The 22382-nt window shown below is 43.0% G+C and overlaps 1 protein-coding gene across 3 annotated transcripts in view; it reads right to left on the reverse strand.

Annotated features, from left to right (window-relative positions):
* LOC146813218 (uncharacterized) overlaps positions 1-22382 on the reverse strand; it is a 118385-nt gene that overhangs the window by 65741 nt on the left and 30262 nt on the right. For 2 of the 3 annotated variants that reach the window (XM_085620094.1, XM_085620096.1), the window contains exons 3-7: positions 22065-22172; positions 19045-19161; positions 17333-17419; positions 11013-11114; positions 2711-2812 (exon numbers count right to left, since the gene is read on the reverse strand). In XM_085620094.1, the coding sequence (XP_085476220.1) occupies positions 2711-2812; positions 11013-11114; positions 17333-17419; positions 19045-19161; positions 22065-22172 (516 nt within the window). The remainder of the gene's footprint in view (positions 1-2710; positions 2813-11012; positions 11115-17332; positions 17420-19044; positions 19162-22064; positions 22173-22382) is intronic. The other variant, XM_085620095.1, reaches the window with a different exon arrangement.

Here is a 22382-nt window from a genome sequence, read left to right on the forward strand (position 1 = left end):
TTTCGTTTATTCTATAGCAAACTTTATACTGAGGAAAATTTATCATACTCATCAGAATCCTTGTTAAATTTTTGTGGAACCGATAACATTTCCAAGCTAACTGAGGCCCAATCTGTAGCATTAGATGCAGAAATTTCATGGGATGAAGTAGAGGCAGCTATTCTCTCGCTGGCTTCTGGGAAAGCCATGGGGCCAGATGGTATACCATTAGAGTTTTATAGAGTATTTAGCTCCCTCCTTAAACAAGATTTTCTTCGGACCTGCATAGAGGCTCAAACTGCGGTTGCACACCCTTCCTGGAGTCAATCGACAATCATGGCGTTTCTCAAAAAAGGCAAACCCCATCTTCTTCCTTCATCTTTTAGACCAATATCCCTTATTAATTCTGATAGTAAGGTTTTTTCAAAGATCTTAGCAAATCGTATATCCAGGGTAATCTCTACAGTAGTATCGCCTTTACAGCATGGCTTTATTCCTCATCGAGATACCTCGGACCATGTTAGGCGAGTAATTACTTTAATGGATCGGGCCGAAACGATGCGGTGTGATTTAGGTATTACCCTGTTGGATGCCGAAAAGGCATTCGACAGGGTAGCATGGTCATATTTGTGGGAGATGTTAGCAATAAAAGGGTTTGATCCATGCATCATTCTTGCCTTAAAACCTCTCTACGTATCCCCCACATCTTGTATAAAATTGGGTTCTAAAAAATCTCTTCCTTTTCCTATTTCCACAGGTACTCGTCAAGGCTGGCCGTCTTCCCCACTTTTGTTTGCCATTTATATAGATATATTTTTAAATAAACTGAACTTAGTATCTGAAATACCTCCAGTTTCCGTTGCTAATAGTAATTACAGAGCGCTTGCCTACGCTGATGATATTATAGTACTTACAACTAACATCTTGAAAGCTCTCCCAGTGGTTGAAGACCTGGCCATTCAGTTCGGGGCCTTTTCTGGGTATAAATTGAACATAGCGAAAACACAGAATGTATTTGTAGGTCAGACCCCTCCCCCATCGATTCCTTTAGCATCTGTAGCGACTTATTTGGGTATTCAAATTACCTCCCCTGTATCAGATATCCCAGCTATAAACTTTAACCCGGTTCTTCAAAACGCAAACTCTACACTTGAACGGATTGATCACCTTCATTTATCTTTAGTTGGTCGGAACAATGTGTTAAAAATGATTATACTTCCAAAATTTCTTTATATGTTTCGATCTATTCCACTTGAGTTTCCCCTGACTTTTTTTAAACAATTGGAAAGATTGGTATCCAGGTTTATCTAGGGTTATAAAAAACATCGTAGAGCATATAAAAAGATGATTTTACCAAAATCTAGGGGGGGGATGGGGAATTCCGCATTTTTTGTTTTACTATGCTGCCTCTGTTCTACAGTTTATTTCTCCTTTGATTATTGGGGAAAAAGTAAGGATTCCTCAGAGTCATTCACCCTCTATATATGAACTCTTAATGGGAGAGGAATGCCGGGGCTGTTTTCTCAAAAATACAGAACCAAGTTACTATAAAAAAATTAAATTTAAGACGTTGAAAGCAGCCTTTGGGGTATGGAAGTTAGTCAGGCATCAATTTGGAATCATGAAACTATTGATTTATACACCTCTTTCTGCCTCTAAAATATTCCCTCCTGTTTTTCAGGATGCAGTCATGTCTAGATGGCAAAATAAAGGAATTTACTGTGTGAATGATATATGGCAGGATAGCCGGTTACTTACCTTCTTGGAATTAACGGAAAGGTATAAACTTTCAATGCAGGATTCTTTTAAATATTTACAGATTCATAGTTTTTTCTGTTCTCTGTCAATGTTGGAAGTAGCCGGCATTGTAAGGATCCCACTTATTGATAATCTGTTTGTTAAAAAACGAATTGGTTATTATTATAGACTCTTTTTGGATACCTGTCTAGATGATTTAGCTGTTCATGCAGAAAGATGGGCTGAGAGGTTAGGTACCAAGGCTATTTGCTTAGAAGAATCAATTACCTTGGCTAATCTGGTTTTGGTTACTGGTAGATCACGTACTCAGCATTATATGGCTGTCTTTGATCTATACTATACGCCTTTAAAATTTTTAAAATGGGGTGGGACGGCGGGAACAGTATGCAATAGGTGTGGTAGTCAGGCTGCAGATTCGATACATATGTTTTTTGCCTGCCCGCGGTTAGCACCCTTTTTTGAGGCAATACAGACTTTTTTTAACACAGTGCTTGGGTCTTCACCTACTCTAACGGGGTAACTTGTTTTGATTGGTGTGAATTCAGATACGTTATCAGAAGGAAAACGAGCCTTTTTATTTATTTCTATGGCTTTAATTAGGGCTTGTATAACTCAAGAATGGATTAGATCATCTCCTCCCTCATTTGAAGCATGGAGAGCGCGTCTCTTAGCCTCCTTTAATATATAAAAAGCTATTTATAGAACAAAAGGCAGAAGGAAAAGGTGTTTTGGTAGAAAAATTTGGGACCCTCTTCGGCAATGGATTCAGGGGGAGCTGGCCTGAATAATATTATTATTATTGTAATTGCATTTCTTGTATTTTTCGTATTTCTTTTTTTTCTTCTCTTTATTCTTTGCCGTTAATTTTTCTCCTTTGTACTTTTTGTACTGTCAAGTTTGTAGTAATCCTGTATCCCTTGCAAAAAATAAAAAATATTAAAAAAAAAAAAAGAATGTATTATTTCCTTCTTACCTGTACTCGAAGGCTTTGTGCATGTTGTGCTGTTTATCTCTGTACAGCTCTTCAAATTCTGATGTTCATCTCCTTTAATCGTGTATAAGACATCTGAAACACCTGTCGAAATAAAAAATGATTTATAGAGCCAAGATATAGGATTTTTACATTTACTTTAGTATTGAATCGTATTGTGTACTGTATAAAGGAAAGTGAGCGGCACTTCTTGTCTCTGAAGCTCTGCTCTGATTTCACTAGTAAATGAAACTCTATTATATTCCACCAGCGCGAGTTGCTTATTTGGACAGAACCGTAGGATCTTAATGAATCAAGTGCGGGAGAATGAGAGAGAGGGCAGGGCGAACTGAATCATTTTAACTGTTATAATTTTGTTTGTTTTTTACTTGGCCTGTTTTGATCATTTTTCCATTATCCGGGAGCATGTCTATGCTGCAGCTCACATTTTAGGTGCTGTTGTGAGGCATTGGTAGTGACTGGTTCTGCTGGCCGTGTTCAGTGCCAGACCGAACAGCACACGAGCAGTCGCCATTTCGGTGGTAGGCGGTCCAGTTGTTTCCCACCCTCTCTATTTATTGAGCCATGCTGGTCAGACATGCAGCGGGCACGCCATCCATGGCCAGGGGCAAAAACCCCCACCCCTTTTGATGCAGACTGCATTTGATATACTTCAGGGACCTTACAATAGGAAGAGGTGTGGCGCCGCGGCCAGGGCAACTGACGTCGGAATCTGGGGATCACTGTTCGATCCCCGGCGTCGGCGGCAGAATAGCTCAGTACCATGTGACTCTGGGCAATAGCTCGCTTAATCTTCCTGGCGGCCCCCAGCGCCCAGACACCCTTACGGGCGATTGTTCCCGCTTTACAAATGTGTAATATTATAAAATACCTTTAATTAATTTCTTAGGAAAGCTTGCTAACATTCTATGGACGAGGCTATTACGCCTAGTATGTGTCAAATCTGCCATCGCAAGCTCAGCCCTGATGATAATTTCACTCATGGGCTCCTCACCGCCAATAACTTTCAAACCTCAGCAACTTCTGGGGTCAGGGCGGCCCCCAACCGCCTACTTGTCTCCTGGCAGGTGCTCCTCTTGAACTGCAGGCCACTATCTAAGCATAGCCTGTTTACCCTGTTGGACGACCGGTAACCTACAGCCTTGCTCCTTACAGAAGCTGGCTGAATGAAGACAGCTGGACACACATGACTGCGGCCCAAGGTTACGCGATTACAAAAAACAATCAAGTCGGAAAGAAAGGAAGAGGGGTAGCAAATGTTTTTAAAGACAATCTTGAATGTACATCCTCCTCAGTGGATATCGCAGGCTGTGAAAACCTGCTGTTCTCATTAAAACCCTCACAAACATACATTATCAGGCTTGCTTCTATGCAGACCACCATGGCCCGCCACAGAATTTGTGCAGGCCATTCCGGAGATTACTGACCTCCACAGCCTCCAGTCAGCCAATGTTATTCTGCTGGGGGACTTGAACATACACTTGGATGAGAACTCCTGAACACAGGCTTTAAATCTCACACAAGAATTAACAGCAATTCAATCTGCCCAACTGGTTACGCTTCCTATACATGCGATGGACCATATAGTGGACACCATTTTTACTAATATGTCTAATATAACGATTAAAGTCCCACAATCTGTTTTATGGTCAGACCACCTATTGATTGAGTTTTTAATCACCAGAGCAGACTCATCTTATTCCAGCGTCCCCCTTACAAAACCTTCTAGACATTGGTCTAAACTTGACATCATACATGTTGTTCTGATCGGGGCAAGATGGCGGATGCATCCGTATCCGAGTGAGCAGCAGAGACGAGCTCGCTGCTAGTCGCTCTGACCTGTAGCTGTCCCTGGGCACTCGCTCTTCCTCTTTTCATCCGGACGGAGTTGCCGAGCTGCGGGGGAAGATTCTTTATGGATTCTCGATCAACGGTGTGATTTACGAGTATGCGGCAGGCTGCCCTATTCAAATATAGCCGTTTTCTCCAAGCTGCCTGGCGTGTGGCGACCGTTACAACTGGTTTGCTATCGAGGCGGTATTACCTGGCTGCTGAACCACGACTGTGCTGGATTCGGGACTCCTCGTTAAGATTAGCTGCCATCGGCGGACGGATTAAAAACCAAGAATCACTGGGGAAGCGAGTACGGAGAAGGGGACCAGCGATGGGACCCAAACCAACCACCAGGGCAGTGGCGGCAGCTGCCGCAACAGTTATTGGTAAGCCGGGCAATTATGGAACTGTTACGAATCCACAAATTTTTTTGCTGAACCTATACAGAAGGATAGCAGCTTGAGTAGCACCCTTGCTGATTCTGGTAATCCCACTCCACATAAGCTACACGAAACCAACCTGATGCATGCTGGGAGATGTAGTGCTACTCCTCCCAAAAAAATACCGGGTATGTTTAAAAAAGGGAATAAGATATTAGATAAGTATAAGGATAATCTGAAAGATAACCTGAACTCAAAGACTGTTGGTGACTCACTGGTTGATCCTGAATCCTGTTTATTACCTTCAAGTGATAAACCCTCGGACAATCCTTCTGTGATTAGCAGTGATAGCATGAATTTGGTAGTTTCGGCTCCTCTCCCCCTCTCCAGCAATGAAGCATCCCTGATGGTACAGACTGTTGCTTCCAAAGTAGATGTTGGTAAAAAGGATATAGTTACCGCTCTGAACCCACAGTTAAAATCCCAGGGCATGTCTTCTGATTACATTGTTGGCTCCACTGCTGGTTCTATATCCCATGCTAATTCTCAGGAGCTGGTTGATAACATTGTGGACGCACATTCGATTGACTCTGCAGGGAATTTTTTCTCAATGTCGGATTTATCAGCCGCGCTGGAGGTGGAAAGCTCAGATCAGGATGGGGATGAGGAATGGAGAGACGATGTTAGTATTTCTAGCTCAACTGCTGGGGTTCAAGATAATATTAATCACTCCAGTGAAAAAGGGTCAGTCAACGGTGACTCTCCGTCTGCTCGAATGGAGTGGGGGGTGAGGAAAATACTGTCCTTAGGGGGGGTCCTCATCAGCAAACCCAGAAGCTGCTAATTATCAAGGATCTCTTGCTCTTATCTCTCCTTCTGGAAATACTCATCCAGATCTAAGCGATTCATTGCAGAGTTCTCAGACATCGGGGGTTACCTTAGATATGCTGTACCAAGTGATGGTTCAACACCGGGAAGAAACCAGAGCCGAGAACCTGCGAACGCAAGGGGTCTTACGTAAGCTCCAAAATAACGTAAGGCGGGTGATAAAAACATGTAACGAAAACTCTGCTAGAGTACAGGAGGCTGAAGGGAGGATCTCTGCTATTAAAGACGAGTTGACCCAGCAGAGTTCCCAGCTCTCTACTCTTGCTAATCTAAAGGAGGACTTTAATTGGAAGCTTGTGGATTTAGAGAACAGATCACGACGCAATAATCTGCGCATTCTGGGCATTCCCGAAGGAAGTGAAGGGATTAATATCAGACAGTTTATTATAGAGCTCTTTTCTGAAGCTTTTCCGGAGCTAACCCAGTGGCAGTGGGACCGCGAGCTTCTCAGAGCACACAGGTTCCCTTTCCAGCCTAAGAAGATCTCTGGCATGGCCTCTAACAACCAACCAAGAGCTATTTTGATTTAGTTGAATAACTTTCTGGCGCGTGAAGCCCTGTATGATCTTGCTCGGCCAGATCGTAAACAAAGGGGAAAGGGTCTGGACTTTTTTGTTCGTCCTGACTATTGTCACTTTACTGTTCAACAACGTTGGCAATTTCGCCAACTTATCCCTTCATTTCAGACGAAGGGAGCCCAAGCTTTCCTTCTTAACCCTTCGAAACTTAAGGTTATTTTTAAGGCGAGAACTCATTTTTTCACTTCGGAGAGCGTAGCACAAGAATTTCTATCCAAGATGTGATGATCTAATCCCAGCTGGACTTGTTTTTGACTGTTGGATTAACCCCTATTTAGGGGGCCCACTTTCTTTAATCATTTATTTTGGTTCTATCTTTTCTTTGCTCTTGTCATAGGTGGGCCTATTTCTCTTTACAAGTATTTGCTGGTTTTCTGTTTAGCAGATGAGAGTGCGCAGCGAGACGCATTATGCTTCTCAGACCATCACTATTAGGGACTGTTCAGTCCCTTTGCCCCTTATGGGTGGGGTCGGGGTTGAGGGGGGGGCTTGGGGGAGTGGGGAGGGGGGTGTGGGGATGGGTCAAGCAAGTTCAGGATTATTGCGGTTAATTTGTATTCTAGTTTAGCAGACGAAGTTATGGATGCTCTGTATTTTATAGATTTAAGTTTTCTCTTTTTTTTTAATTCTGAATTATGTAAAGAGCGGGGAGAAATGATAATATACAAAAACAAAGAAAGAATCTTAAATGGCCAACTTAAGAGTATGTTCTTGGAATATCTGTGGGTTGAATAATAAGCAAAAGAGGGGTATGTGTGCCCACATTATTCAAAGTATGCGAATAGATGTCCTCTGTTTGCAAGAGACACATCTGACATGGAATAATAGAAAATGTCTAAATGATTTAGGAATGCATCTTGTGGGATGTACGAGTCATGGAACTACTACCAGGGGGGTGGCAGTTCTCATCAGAAAGGGGCTAGGGTCATGTAATCGTGTCAAAACTGATCAGGTTGGAAGATGGGTCATAATAGAATTGTTTCTAGATGGTAGACAAATGACTATTTGTTCTATATATGGCCCTAATTCTGATGACCCTGACCTTTTAAATTTTTTAAGTGTCGAACTAGCTGGTTGGCCCACTCCATTAATACTCTGTGGAGATTTCAATATACATATTGACAGAGATGTTAACCTCAGTTCAGAGATTCCTTGTCTTGGGCTTAAGAAGAAGGTTTACAAGGCACTAAGAGGTTTAGTTTCAGAGGTTGGCCTCTCTGATGTAGGGTTTGTAAAAAGAGATACGGCACCGGATTTACATTTTTTTCAGCCCCACACCGGAAAGTGGTTCGCCTAGATTATTTTTTTGTGTCTTTGGTACTTTTAAATAATATTACCTATGAGGTATTACCTAGAATAATTTCAGATCACAATCCCATATTAATTGAGATTAAGCATGGATTGGGTTCATCTCCGAAGATAAATTCTTGGACATTTGAACGTAAACTTCTGGTTGATCCATTGTATATTGAACACATGTCTAATTGGATTAAGCAATTCTTTGATATTAATCGTGGTTCTGCTTCCACTCAAATGGTCTGGGATTCGTTCAAGGCCGCGGTCCGGGGAGAAACTCTGTCATACTCTATTAATAAACAAAGGTCTTCCCGGGCCCAACTTATTATTTATCAGAAGTTAGTATCAGAGTGGGAGGCTAAATTAGTTTCCGCTATTACTGCAGCCCAAGATATTGCACCTATTAAATCAACGCTTGCCATACACAAATCTAGGCTCTATGAGGTCTTTGCTTCGAAATTAGCGGAGCAGGTCACAGTGTTTCGCTCCCAAATTTATGAAGTGGGGGAAATGACAGGGCGGATTTGGCTAAAAGGCTTAGGCAGCAGGAAGTGTTCAATACTGTGAGTGAGATTCAGGGTGACTCGGGTCAAACCTATACTCTACCGGAAGAAATTTTGGAGGTTTTTCGTTTATTCTATAGCAAACTTTATACTGAGGAAAATGTATCATACTCATCAGAATCCTTGTTAGATTTTTGTGGAACCGATAATATTTCCAAGCTAACTGAGGCCCAATCTGTAGCATTAGATGCAGAAATTTCATGGGATGAAGTAGAGGCAGCTATTCTCTCGCTGGCTTCTGGGAAAGCCATGGGGCCAGATGGTATACCATTAGAGTTTTATAGAGTATTTAGATCCCTCCTTAAACAAGATTTTCTTCGGACCTGCATAGAGGCTCAAACTGCGGTTGCACCCCCTTCCTGGAGTCAATCGACAATCATGGCGTTTCTCAAAAAAGGCAAACCCCATCTTCTTCCTTCATCTTTTAGACCAATATCCCTTATTAATTATGATAGTAAGGTTTTTTCAAAAATCTTAGCAAATTGTATATCCAGGGTAATCTCTACAGTAGTATCGCCTTTACAGCATGGCTTTATTCCTCATCGAGATACCTCGGACCATGTTAGGCGAGTAATTACTTTAAAGGATCGGGCCGAAACAATGCGGTGTGATTTAGGTATTACCCTGTTGGATGCCGAAAAGGCATTCGACAGGGTAGCATGGTCATATTTGTGGGATATGTTAGCAATAAAAGGATTTGGTCCACGCATCATTCTTGCCTTAAAATCTCTCTACGTATCCCCCACATCTTGTATAAAATTGGGCTCTAAAAAATCTCTTCCTTTTCCTATTTCCAGAGGTACTCGTCAGGGCTGGCCGTCTTCCCCACTTTTGTTTGCCATTTATATAGATATATTTTTAAATAAACTGAACTTAGCATCTGAAATACCTCCAGTTTCCGTTGCTAATAGTAATTACAGAGCGCTTGCCTACGCTGATGATATTATAGTACTTACAAGTAACATCTTGAAAGCTCTCTCAGTGGTTGAAGACCTGGCCATTCAGTTTGGGGCCTTTTCTGGGTATAAATTGAACATAGCGAAAACACAGAATGTATTTATAGGTCAGACCCCTCCCCCATCGATTCCTTTAGCATCTGTAGCGACTTATTTGGGTATTCAAATCACATCCCCTGTATCAGATATCCCAGCTATAAACTTTAACCCGGTTCTTCAAAACGCAAACTCTACACTTGAACGGATTGATCACCTTCATTTATCTTTAGTTGGTCGAAACAATGTGTTAAAAATGATTATACTTCCAAAATTTCTTTATATGTTTCGATCTATTCCACTTGAGTTTCCCCTGACTTTTTTTAAACAATTGGAAAGATTGGTATCCAGGTTTGTCTGGGGTTATAAAAAACATCGTAGGGCATATAAAAAGATGATTTTACCAAAATCTAGGGGGGGATGGGGAATTCCGCATTTTTTGTTTTACTATGCTGCCTCTGTTCTACAGTTTATTTCTCCTTTGATTATTGGGGAAAAAGTAAGGATTCCTCAGAGTCATTCACCCTCTATATATGAACTCTTAATGGGAGAGGAATGCCGGGGCTGTTTTCTCAAAAATACAGAACCAAGTTACTATAAAAAAATGTAATTTAAGACGTTGAAAGCAGCCTTTGGGGTATGGAAGTTAGTCAGGCATTTGGAATCATACACCTCTTTCTGCCTCTAAAATATTCCCTCCTGTTTTTCAGGATGCAGTCATGTCTAGATGGCGAAATAAAGGAATTTACTGTGTGAATGATATATGGCAGGATAGCCGGTTACTTACCTTCTTGGAATCAACGGAAAGGTATAAACTTACAATGCAGGATTATTTTAAATATTTACAGATTCATAGTTTTTTCTGTTCTCTGTCAATGTTGGAAGTAGCCGGCATTGTAAGGATCCCACTTATTGATAATCTGTTTGTTAAAAAACAAATTGGTTATTATTATAGACTCTTTTTGGATACCTGTCTAGATGATTTAGCTGTTCATGCAGCAAGATGGGCTGAGAGGTTAGGTACCAAGGCTATTTGCTTAGAAGAATCAATTACCCTGGCTAATCTGGTTTTGGTTACTGGTAGATCACGTACTCAGCATTATATGGCTGTATTTGATCTATTCTATACGCCTTTAAATTTTTTTAAATGGGGTGGGACGGTGGGAACAGTATGCAATAGGTGTGGTAGTCAGGCTGCAGATTCGATACATATGTTTTTTGCCTGCCCGCGGTTAGTACCCTTTTTTGAGGCAATACAGACTTTTTTGAACACAGTGCTTGGGTCTTCACCTACTCTAAAGGGGGAACTTGTTTTGAGTGGTGTGAATTCAGATACGTTATCAGAAGGAAAACAAGCCTTTTTATTTATTTCTATGGCTTTAACTAGGGCTTGTATAACTCAAGAATGGATTAGTTCATCTCCTCCCTCATTTGAAGCATGGAGAGCGCGTCTCTTAGCCTCCTTTAATATAGAAAAGGCTATTTATAGAATAAAAGGCAGAAGGAAAATGTGTTTTGGTAGAAAGATTTGGGACCCTCTTCGGCAATTGATTCAGGGGGAGCTAGTCTGAATAATACTATTATTATTGTAATTGCATTTCTTGTATTTTTCGTATGTCTTTTTTTACTTCTCTTTATTCTTTTCCGTTAATTTTTCTCCTTTGTACTTTTTGTACTGTCAAGTTTGTAGTAATCCTGTATGCCTTGCAAAAAATAAAAAAATATTTAAAAAGAATGTATTATTTCCTTCTTACCTGTACTCAAAGGCTTTGTGCATGTTGTGCTGTTTATCTCTGTACAGCTCTTCAAATTCTGATGTTCATCTCCTTTAATCGTGTATAAGACATCTGAAACACCTGTCGAAATAAAAAATGATTTATAGAGCCAATATATAAGATTTTTACATTTTCTTTAGTATTCAATCGTATTGTGTACTGTATAAAGGAAAGTGAGCGGCACTTCTTTTCTCTGAAACGCTGCTTTGATTTCACTAGTAAATGAAAATCTATTATATTCCACCAGCGCGAGTTGCTTATTTGGACAGAACCGTAGGATCTTAATGAATCAAGTGCGGGAGAATGAGAGGGAGGGCAGGGCGAACTGAATCATTTTAACTGTTATAATTTTTTTTTTTTACTTGGCCTGTTTTGATCATTTTTCCATTATCCGGGAGCATGTCTATGCTGCAGCTCACATTTTAGGTGCTGTTGTGAGACATTGGTAGGGACTGGTTCTGCTGGCCGTGTTCAGTGCCAGACTCAACAGCACACGAGCAGTCGCCATTTTGGTGGTCGGCGGTCCAGCTGTTTCCCACCCTCTCTATTTATTGAGCCATGCTGGTCAGACATGCAGCGGGCACGCCATCCATGACCAGGGGCCAGAACCCCTACCCCTTTTGATGCAGACTGCATTTGATATACTTCAGGGACCTTACAATAGGAAGAGGTGTGGCGCCGCGGCCAGGGCGACTTGACGCCGGAATCTGGGGATCCCGGTTCGATCCCCGGCGTCGGCGGCAGAATAGCCCAGTACCATGTGACTCTGGGCAATAGCTCGCTTAATCTTCCTGGCGGCCCCCAGCGCCTAGAGACCCTTACGGGTGATTGTTCACGCTTTACAAATGTGTATTATTATAAAATACCTTTAATTAATTTCTTAGGAAAGCTTGCTAACATACTATGGACGAGGCTATTACGCCTAGTCTGTGTCAAATCTGCCATCGCAAGCTCAGCCCTGATGATAATTTCGATCATGGGCTCCTCACCGCCAATAACTTTCAAACCTCAGCAACTTCTGGGTTCAGGGCGGCCCCCAACCGCCTACTTGTCTCCTGGCAGGTGCTACTCTTGAACTGCAGGCCACTATCTAAGCATAGCCTGTTTACCCTGTTGGACGACCGGTAACCTACAGCCTTGCTTCTTACAGAAGTTGGCTGAATGAAGACAGCTGGACACACATGACTGCGGCCCAAGGTTACGCGATTACAAAAAACAATCAAGTCGGAAAGAAAGGAAGAGGGGTAGCAATTGTTTTTAAAGACAATCTTGAATGTACATCCTCCTCAGTGGATATCGCAGGCTGTGAAAACCTGCTGTTCTCATTAAAAACCTCACAAACATACATTATCAGGCTTGCTTCTATGCAGACCACCATGGCCCGCCACAGAATTTGTGCAGGCCATTCCGGAGATTACTGACCTCCACAGCCTCCAGTCAGCCAATGTTATTCTGCTGGGGGACTTGAACATACACTTGGATGAGAACTCCTGAACACAGGCTTTAAATCTCACACAAGAATTAACAGCAATTCAATCTGCCCAACTGGTTACGCTTCCTATACATGCGATGGACCATATAGTGGACACCATTTTTACTAATATGTCTAATATAACGATTAAAGTCCCACAATCTGTTTTATGGTCAGACCACATATTGATTGAGTTTTTAATCACCAGAGCAGACTCATCTTATTCCAGCGTCCCCCTTACAAAACCTTCTAGACATTGGTCTAAACTTCACATCATACATTGGAGAGATGCTTTGCAGAACTCAGTCCAGAGCCTCGATGGGGACGTTGTCACTGCACACATGGCCTTTTGGGGACTGGATGGAGTCGACTCGGAGGTACTCATGCCTAGAAAAATCGAGGAAATTCTCCAGAACTGGAGTTAGCGCTAAATGGTTTTCTCCAGAGATTAGGGAGCTAAAGACGGAATGTAAATCCACTGGAAAGAAAATGGAGACTCCAGTATGGTGATGATGGGAAAGCGACTTATAAAAAAGCGTTGCAAACATACCAGCATGCAATCCATAAGGACAAATTAGCTGATTTTGCAGAGAAGATCAATCAGTCCCTGCAGCTCTCTAAGCAGATCTACGCCACTGTGAATTCCTTTCAAAAACCTTAACTTGCAGGAGCCGGTCCCTCGCCTTCCAAGGAAAACTGTGGGCAGTTTGCTAACTTCTTCGTTAGAAACGTTAGTCTCATATGACTACCTGGCCGGAGATTCAGATCTACGCCGTAAGATTAAAGAGATCGTTCCGGCTAAAAAGGTCTCAACGGACTTTTCAACCTTCCCTCAACTGAACAATAATATCACTGGGGCAGCAGCGAAATCAGCTGAGTCTGCTCTCCTTTGGATCTGGCTCCTATAGATATACTGCTGAAAGGAGGTGACCTCATCATGCCCCGACAACTATCTACAACACTTCACTGGAAACTGGAAAGGTCCCTGACCCCTGGAAGCATGCGGTCATTAGTCTGTTGCATCCTCCATGGACCCTGACAAGATTGAGAACTACAGACAAATATTGCTCCCAGGCTTTAGCAAGATAATAGAACAAGTGGAAAATGGTTATTTAACTCCTTTTCTGGAAACACACAATCTCCTGCACCAGATCCAAACGGGCTTTCACCCGGGTGCAGTACAGAGACAGCCCTTTTATTGGCCTCGGAGGAGCTAATAAAAATAAAGTTAGATCAGGGAGGGACTGCTGTGCTCATTCTTCTTGATTTGAGCGCCGCTTTCAATACGGTCTCCCATACCACCCTCCAACGTAGACTGGACGAGCACAAAAATGTTTGACCTCATTTCTGGACAACAAAAGCTTCCGGGTCAGGGATGGGCCTGGTCTGTCACTGGTCCATCAGCTCAGATGTGGAGTGCCCCATCGTTGAGCCCCACTCTTTTTAATGTATATGTCCACCCTCTAGCAGATATCTGTTTGTTAGGCCTTACTATGGTGTCGTATGCTGATGACACCCAGACTCGTTTCCTGATCACCCAATACCAACCTAACCTCGAAGACTCTGTCCATCTGTCTGGAGCAGGTAAACAATTGGATGGCAACTAACTGTCTTAAACTGAATGGCAAAAAAATGAGGTTATGGTTGTTGGAGGTAACCCAGCACTATGGGATCGCATTCTCTGGCCTTCGTGCCTGGGTGAGCGCCCTCCCCATAAAACGGAAGTAAAGGGCCTGGGGTTATTAATGGATAAAGACCTGACCATGGCCTCCTAGGCAAGGGAAGTAACAGGGACATGTTTTGGTCTCCGGAGAGCCCTTAGAAAGATGATCAAATGTGGATACTTGGAGAGTAGGAGTAAAAGGAGTTGTTGTTCCACGTTTCGGATATAGTAACTCTCTTCACCTAGGCAGCCCGGCCTACGTTATTCCGTTAGCAAGCCTTCACTGGTTGCCGGTGTACAAAATAATTGAATTCAAGGCCAAGGTGAAAGATCACGGTCCACATATCCTCAGTCACCTCATTACACTGCACAACATGAGAGAGCTAAGATCCAACAAAAAAGCTCCCTCTAGGCTGATCCCGGAATCAAAAGAGTGAGAAGCGGAGGTCCATCGTTTGCATATCTAGTGTCCAGTCTTGGAACTCCCTGCCCAGTTACCTCGGACCTTATGGAAATCTGTTAAGCTTCAGTAAGCAACTGAAGACTCACCTCATCACTTAATCAATGTACTCACATCTTCACGACTCCTATTAGCGCTGGGAAGCCCATTTCTGGGTAGCTAAGCGCTCTACAAGAAACTGTAACATAACGTAACAAAACATTGCCATCATCAAGCACTCGCTTCGCAGTTATTAAGGGGGTTAAGGCCGGGATGTTCAGCCTAGGTGTTTTAGACCTATATTACGTTTTAGGGCATAGACATAAGAAATGTTTAATTAGGTTAACAACAGTGAATGGCATGTCTGGCTGCCTGAATTATGTGTGCTGCTGAGACTCCGAGCAGCCACATCCAAAAGCCTTACATGAAGTAGAGGAACTCCATACACATCACCAGGTGCTGCTCAAGGGCTCCGGTCACCTTACACTATCTGAGTGTCCCCTCCTGCTTGAACCACAAGACTGCTGGGTCGTTGCTTAGTTGTGCTGGGCATGAGTTCAGTAGCGAGGAAGAAGGGAAAGGGGAGGAGGAGGAGGACTTTCTTCTCCCCCTCCCGAAGACGTATGGCACTTTATATTACAAAACCATAAATCATCCTATCATTGCCTTGATTGAAATGTATCATGACTTGTATATTTTCATTGATTATATTTACATTCAGTCTAAACCCATGTACAAAAAGATTTGAATCTCAAGCCCAGTGCCACTGTGAATCTCAGGCCCCAAACAGTTGAGCTCACCCTCATGCTCCTAGTACAACATACATGAGGGTGACCTTAGCTCTTTGGTGCCAGTGGTTGCCACTGCACCTCTTACAGTTATGCAAAGAAGGTACACATTTGTGAATGCAATGGGTATGGAAAAAGGAACTGGCAATGTTTGGGGAAATTAAGAATTATGTATTAACCACATAGTTAGGAATATGAGAACTTTAGAGATACCATCTTCTAAAAGACTACACTCTGAGTTTTTTTGGTAGATACACGGGCACTGCCCAAGCAGAAGGTTCTCTGCTTGTTCCATCATTGGAGCATTCAAGGAGATCTGGAGAAGTCATCCCAGCACTTCTACCCATTGACCCACTGTCTGTGAATCACTGCTGGTGAGAGGAGCAAGCAAACATGATTAAAGGCTCCTGTGTTTTAGGCACTCAGAAAACTTCTAAAGCCACTTTTCCATTATAATTGCGCTGGGCACATTAACTTATGGGATACTCATAAAAAGTGGAGAGGATGCATTTATAGAGGGCACTCTCTGTGTGATGTAATAGGAAGAAGCATGAAACCGCTCCTGCATGTGAATGTCCATTCTACATCAGATTCTGTGTGGCAGTAAAGAAACCAAACAAACCCCTTACTCAGGGTGGCTGCTCTTCGCAAAGAACAAATTATGACTTCATGGACAGGGCTAGAAAAATGTGGCCCAAGCCACCTCTAGGGAAAGGGAAATGGGAACTGAGGAGAGACTTGCTACAGCAACACTTGCTTCTGGTATTCTGGGGAACAGCTCCCAAGATGAGGGAAAAATACTGTCTGCTGATCACTTCTGCCTTATAGTGTTATCTATTTATCCGTTCATGACCAATATCATATTTGAATATGCGTGGAGCCTCGGGAGAATCTCTAAGTCATCAGCAAACCATCAGGTTGTGTGGGGTTTCCTGTCGTACCAATGCAAATGTGTTTCCATTTACCCTTTGGGAGCTCTACTTGAGTGTAGGTTCAGCCCTTGCCCAAAGTACTCCCGAGAGTACAAAAGTGAGTGAGTGAGTGAGAGAGAGAGAGAGAGACAGAATGCAAATGTGTACAGGAGCGCCCCAGCCTGGGTACCGATGAACCAACTGTGCTCCCTAGAACCCCAGACCCTTGTGAACCGAGCCCCCCATTGGGAGCTCCTGAACTTATCCCCAAATCCCCCTCTGCGTCATGCTTCTATGGGCGCCCCTTCTTTATACTAATGTAGTGTGAACAGCTACCAACCAAACCAGCACCTCTGCAACCGGACACCCCAGGGCAGGTAAGGACTAACTGCTGGTGGTACTTTGGACCTTGGCCCCCTACGACCCTAAGTCCCAAAGGAGAGCCCCAGAAACCAAACGCCAATAACTGTATGCTATACATGCCTTTTCTCTCATAGGAATGCATTGTGCGTAAAGACACATTTATGTGAACATTTTACTTATCTGCTCAAATCCATATTTAAAAAAGTACTTACTTGTTACCAAAGTTCTTGGTATCAAAATGTATATAAAAATACAACTTTTGTTTTCGAAATTAGTCTAAGATTTATTCCTGGGTGTGTGTGCGTCATTGTCTCTGTGTGTGTCAACAAATGCTTAGCACTACCCTCTGATAAGCCTAACTGCTCGCCCACTCTACCACAAAAGACAGCACTTGGGTTATCATTTGTGCCTCTGTGAACCAACTGGGTTTGCCTGGACGCTTTACACAGTGTACCTCTAATCGGTCCACTATATAAAGAGTAAGCTTTCTACACCATTTACAACAAATATAACTAAGATATATTAATGTAGTTAAGTGTGAAACGCAGGAGACAATCCACCACGGATGGTCAAAGTACAGTGGTTTTATCTGTAAAGAATCATATTGCAGTCAGCTTTCACTGATGTTCTAGTCTCACAGTCTCAGACAGCTCTCGGTACTCACATGCGGGGCCATTAATGGCGTCTCTCCTCCCAGAGTTCTGATAGGCAATGGTGTCATTTTCTACAGAGTATGCAACCACCGGGTGCCCTGTTGAAAAATGCACAAATCATATAACCGCACAAACTCATACATAAAAGATCGAATACTGCGAAGAGATGTTATCATTGGCATCCAAGGGCAATGGGAACGTTAAAGTTTCCTTAAGTGCTACAACAAGCCCCAAAGTAGCTACGGCTTTGCATCAAGTAGGTAAAGAGTAATGTCGACAAATCCCCAAGCCTCTCCATGACTAGTAGAGAGAGAGGGAGAGAGAGGGAGAGAGGGGGAGAGAGAGGGAGAGAGAGGGAGAGGGAGAGGGAGAGAGGGAGAGGGAGAGGGAGAGGGGGAGAGGGAGAGGGGGAGAGGGAGAGGGAGAGAGAGAGGTATGCAAATGTGTAACAAGGAGTACCCACTTATGCAAGCCATAACATCTCCTAGTCCTGTAGGCCTCAAGCGACACTGGGCACAACAGTTCACCCAGAGACTGCTGTTGGGAGGTCCACTGAAGAGCAACATCTGGAACGAGTGGGCAGAAATGTAGTGTGTGGTGCAAGTATTTAATAAGGGCTAAACAGTGGAAGTTTTACTTTTTGGGGAAGTAGTGCCCGGTTTCCATTCGTGCAGAATGTTCCTTCCTGGAGGCTATTACACTCAGCTCTTTTATGTACATGGTGGCTGTTAATGCATGGAGTCACCGCTCAAGATGGAAGCTGTGGAATATAAAGGCTGTGGAAAGCTAGCTGGCGAACATGATACTGTCAGCACGCCGCACCCCGCAGGGTTTTAAAGTGGGGAGTTTTTAAACTCCAGAAAGATACAGTCTGTGTGTCCTCTGTGGATAGGGCATCCTCTGCTCGACTTCTTCTAGTGCTGACTGGATGTACGATTGAGCCCACATTCTTCAAGCTTGCAAGTTTTCGAGTAGTACAATGTGCCCGCTCTCATGCTACTGCTGGCACCTGGGTTCTACCAATGCCGGTAACATCTCATTGCATGTTGCATAGCCTTCTTCCCGCTTCAGCAAACTGGTATTTAGAACAAACCTCCAACTACGTTTAGGTTCTACATTGGGCAATATATACGTAGTTGCGCCCATGGTATGCTGTCAAAATCTATATGTGCATACGATGCAAGACATCACACGCATGCTGTGCTTGAGTGTCAGGTACCGATGAACTAGTCAAAGAGAGGTTCATAGTGACGATGAGCTGACTAGGGCTTGTTAAGGGGGCTTTACAAGTGTCAGCGAGACAAGACCTCCACTTTCTATTGACTGTGATACAGACGCATGCAGATACACTGGTCTTGTGCACGCCTGAGTGTATTTAACGCAGCCTATTCCTGAAAGACCTCGCTAAAGGCTTTAATAATCCTACCACCTTGAGGATGACTGATGCTCTTCTCCTCTCTAAGCACCGGAGGATCTTCGAATCCTACCTGCGCAAGAGGCGTAAGCTGGTCGGGTCACCAAAGAAAGGAAAAGATATGAATTTTTTTCCATTCACGTCTTTAACAAACAGAACCACTGACAGCAGCAAAATTGAAGCTGACAAGATCAGACCATCATCTGTTGCTCTTTACATCACGTGAACCTTTTTTAACCGTGGTGTAGATGCTTCAGGTTAAAATGGAAGAATATCTGTGAGCCCTGATCCAGGGCACGTCCAGCTCACCTATGCTAGGGCTGTTACCAGCTCCCAAAGGATCCGAGGCAATCTGATCATCACAGTAGAGATCTTCTTCATGCTTGATCCTCACCAGGACGACTGGGCTGACAGCTGGCTGGAGAGCTGTGAGGGGGAAACAGAGGTTTACTTGGCATACTTTGTCTTCATTTATTAGACAGTACAAACATTCTGTGTTATCATAAGAACAGAATTGAGGTCCATTCACTGACACATGGAGCAGAATACCAACATCCCCGTCAACAACCACACTCTATCCAGCACCCCCTACAGCTCCACGTAGAACTACATCAAGGGACTCCTGACCCAGAAACGATGCAGAAAGCGCAGTCTGAAGTCGCAGCGACACACATTTCAACTGAGGAACAACCATCTTGTTGCTTCTCAGAGATTCCTAGGGTCAGTTGAATCTACAGCAGCTTCAGGCACTGATCTATAAGCAACTGAGAAGACCTTCTCTCTTGGAGCAGTAACTGTGACAGAAGTTCTCTGTTCATACTTGTGATGAAGGATTACAGGAGTCGAAGCAAAGCAACCAGATCGCGTACGACACACATTTATACAGCTGTTTAAATGGTTGGTCTTTTAAACAGAGGTGAGCTCCTTAAAGGTGAGCTGGCACAGTTCCTTCCGCATTTAGATGAATAATGCACTTTAAGTGATATCTCAACTAATTTTCACTGTTTTGATTAATTTCTAATATCCTTAACAAGGTATCATAAACACTATTAGAAGACAAGATAGTAGAAGTTTTATTTGTTGGCAGTCAGACTGGAGCCTACAAATAAAAAATATATATTCAACTATAGTTCAAAATGCGAACTGCTCCACACATTTGTTAACATGTATTTTTTTTTTATTTATAATGATGGTAAAGCATTATACATACTTTTGTTTTAAATAGTGTTTAAAAGAAACAAGACAGGAATACAACAGACCATATTATCTCACCCAATTTCAACAAACAATCCATACAGAAGACAATTTAAAAAGTTATATAGCTGGCTGCATGTGTCGCAAGAAAGAGAGAAATGCAAACATACATATCCTACGCCGGACTGCAATTATCCTTATGAACCGATTTACACCGGCATAAATGCTTTGGCATTCCCTAGGCTCACGCCATGTATTGCACCATGAACACCAGCAAAAAGCATAACTCTTTCTGAAGGAGCATCATTGGCTCCAGTGACATGTATGAGGAGCATCATTGACTCCAGTGACATGTCTGAGGAGCATCATTGGCTCCAGTGACATGTCTGAGGAGCATCATTGGCTCCAGTGACATGTCTGAGGAGCATCATTGGCTCCAGTGACATGTCTGAGGAGCATCATTGGCTCCAGTGACATTTCTGAGGAGCATCATTGGCTCCAGTGACATGTCTGAGGAGCATCATTGGCTCCAGTGACATGTCTGAGGAGCATCATTGGCTCCAGTGACATGTATGAGGAGCATCATTGACTCCAGTGACATGTCTGAGGAGCATCATTGGCTCCAGTGACATGTCTGAGGAGCATCATTGGCTACAGTGACATGTCTGAGGAGCATCATTGGCTACAGTGACATTTCTGAGGAGCATCATTGGCTCCAGTGACATGTCTGAGGAGCATCATTGGCTCCAGTGACATGTCTGAGGAGCATCATTGGCTCCAGTGACATGTCTGAGGATCATCATTGGCTCCAGTGACATTTCTGAGGAGCATAATTGGCTACAGTGACATTTCTGAGGAGCATCATTGGCTCCAGTGACATGTCTGAGGAGCATCATTGGCTACAGTGACATGTCTGAGGAGCATCATTGGCTACAGTGACATGTCTGAGGAGCATCATTGGCTACAGTGACATGTCTGAGGAGCATCATTGGCTACAGTGACATGTCTGAGGAGCTTTGAAGCAACGTCTGTAAAACCGCCAGTGGCCGGGGCTCCCACACCACTTGCCAGTGTCGATGGTAACATTCATTAACTTGTGATAGAAGCCCAATGACTCAGTCACATGAAACAAGGTCTCCCAACTGTTTTGATGCTCACGATGTATACTCATCGTTCCTCGTGTGATTCAACATGGAGTGGGTGGAAGATACGATGGATCAAGATCTTGGATAAATTTAAAAGTACTGTGAAATATTAGAAATACATTTCCGAGCGCTAATCATAGTTGGCAGTTGAAAGACTAGTTTAGAAGTAGAGGTAAGAACCCTTAGAAGATAGACGGGTCACATATCCGTTTTGGGTGGGTTGACTGACAAATTGAAAGCCCCACCAATACTGGAGGGCTGAAAGAGAAGCAGGGAGAGGGTGGCTGATGAATAGGAGTGACATGAGAGGAACATCTGTTGAGTCATCTTCAATGAGATCAGAGTATAGTCATAGGAATAGAAAAGGACATTCAGAAGTTTTGTTTAGGGAGACACAGGGAATTGACCACTATGTGGTACCCAATGATTCATCGAAGTCTTGGACTTTCATTCTGGAGGATATGACAATGACGTATAATGTCTATGTCACATTCAAAGTTATTAATCTGACAGCATCTGCCTGAAGTACAGGGCACAGGGCAGTACAAGAGCAGTGTATCACTATGGTAAAGGAGTAAGGTGAATGCATGTTACGAAAATATAAGTCCCACACACCATACTCCTTGACTCGGTTTATGTCCACTCGTCCTTGCAGGCCACAGGAGATGAAAAGACGATTTGTCGACAGAGATTGATTTCATTTGTTCATGGTGATAAGTACTGCCAATATGGACAGAAATGGCTGCCTGGTAAATAAGGTTTGGAAGGGGAATGCTGTACAATGGCAAAAAACTGTCTCTATTGGATTATCCCCATTACATCTAGATGAGAATGTTTGAAGAGTATTTATCAAGTAAGTTAGATGAATTATTTACATCAATCATTAAAAGACGTGGATTACAATGTTTGTGCTAAGTTATTTACTTTAAAAGGAACTGTGCTGGTGAGGTCTTCTCGGTAACACTGATCAACTAACAAAGTTCTACTTACTTGAGGTGAAGTCTTCTTCGTAGTTGTTAGCCTCAGGAGTATGATTCGTTGGGATAGGTGGTTCTCTCTCTTTATCTATTTGGAGTAAGGCATTGTGAATCTTACTGCCTGTTGTAAAAATTGAAGCACAATGAACTTTAGATTGTGTAGCCAAAGCAAAATAAATAACACACAGACTTGTATGTATACATATACATACACAAACTCACACTGCCCCACAACGACAACTAGACATTTATGGACAAGTAATGTAAAAAAACATGTTTTCTCCCGTTGGTGATCTCTGAATTGTGTTTTGCCCTTATGATCTCTAGCTCT

This window comes from Triturus cristatus, chromosome 7 (genome assembly GCF_964204655.1).
Source record: "Triturus cristatus chromosome 7, aTriCri1.1, whole genome shotgun sequence".
NCBI classification, from domain to species: Eukaryota; Metazoa; Chordata; class Amphibia; order Caudata; family Salamandridae; genus Triturus; species Triturus cristatus.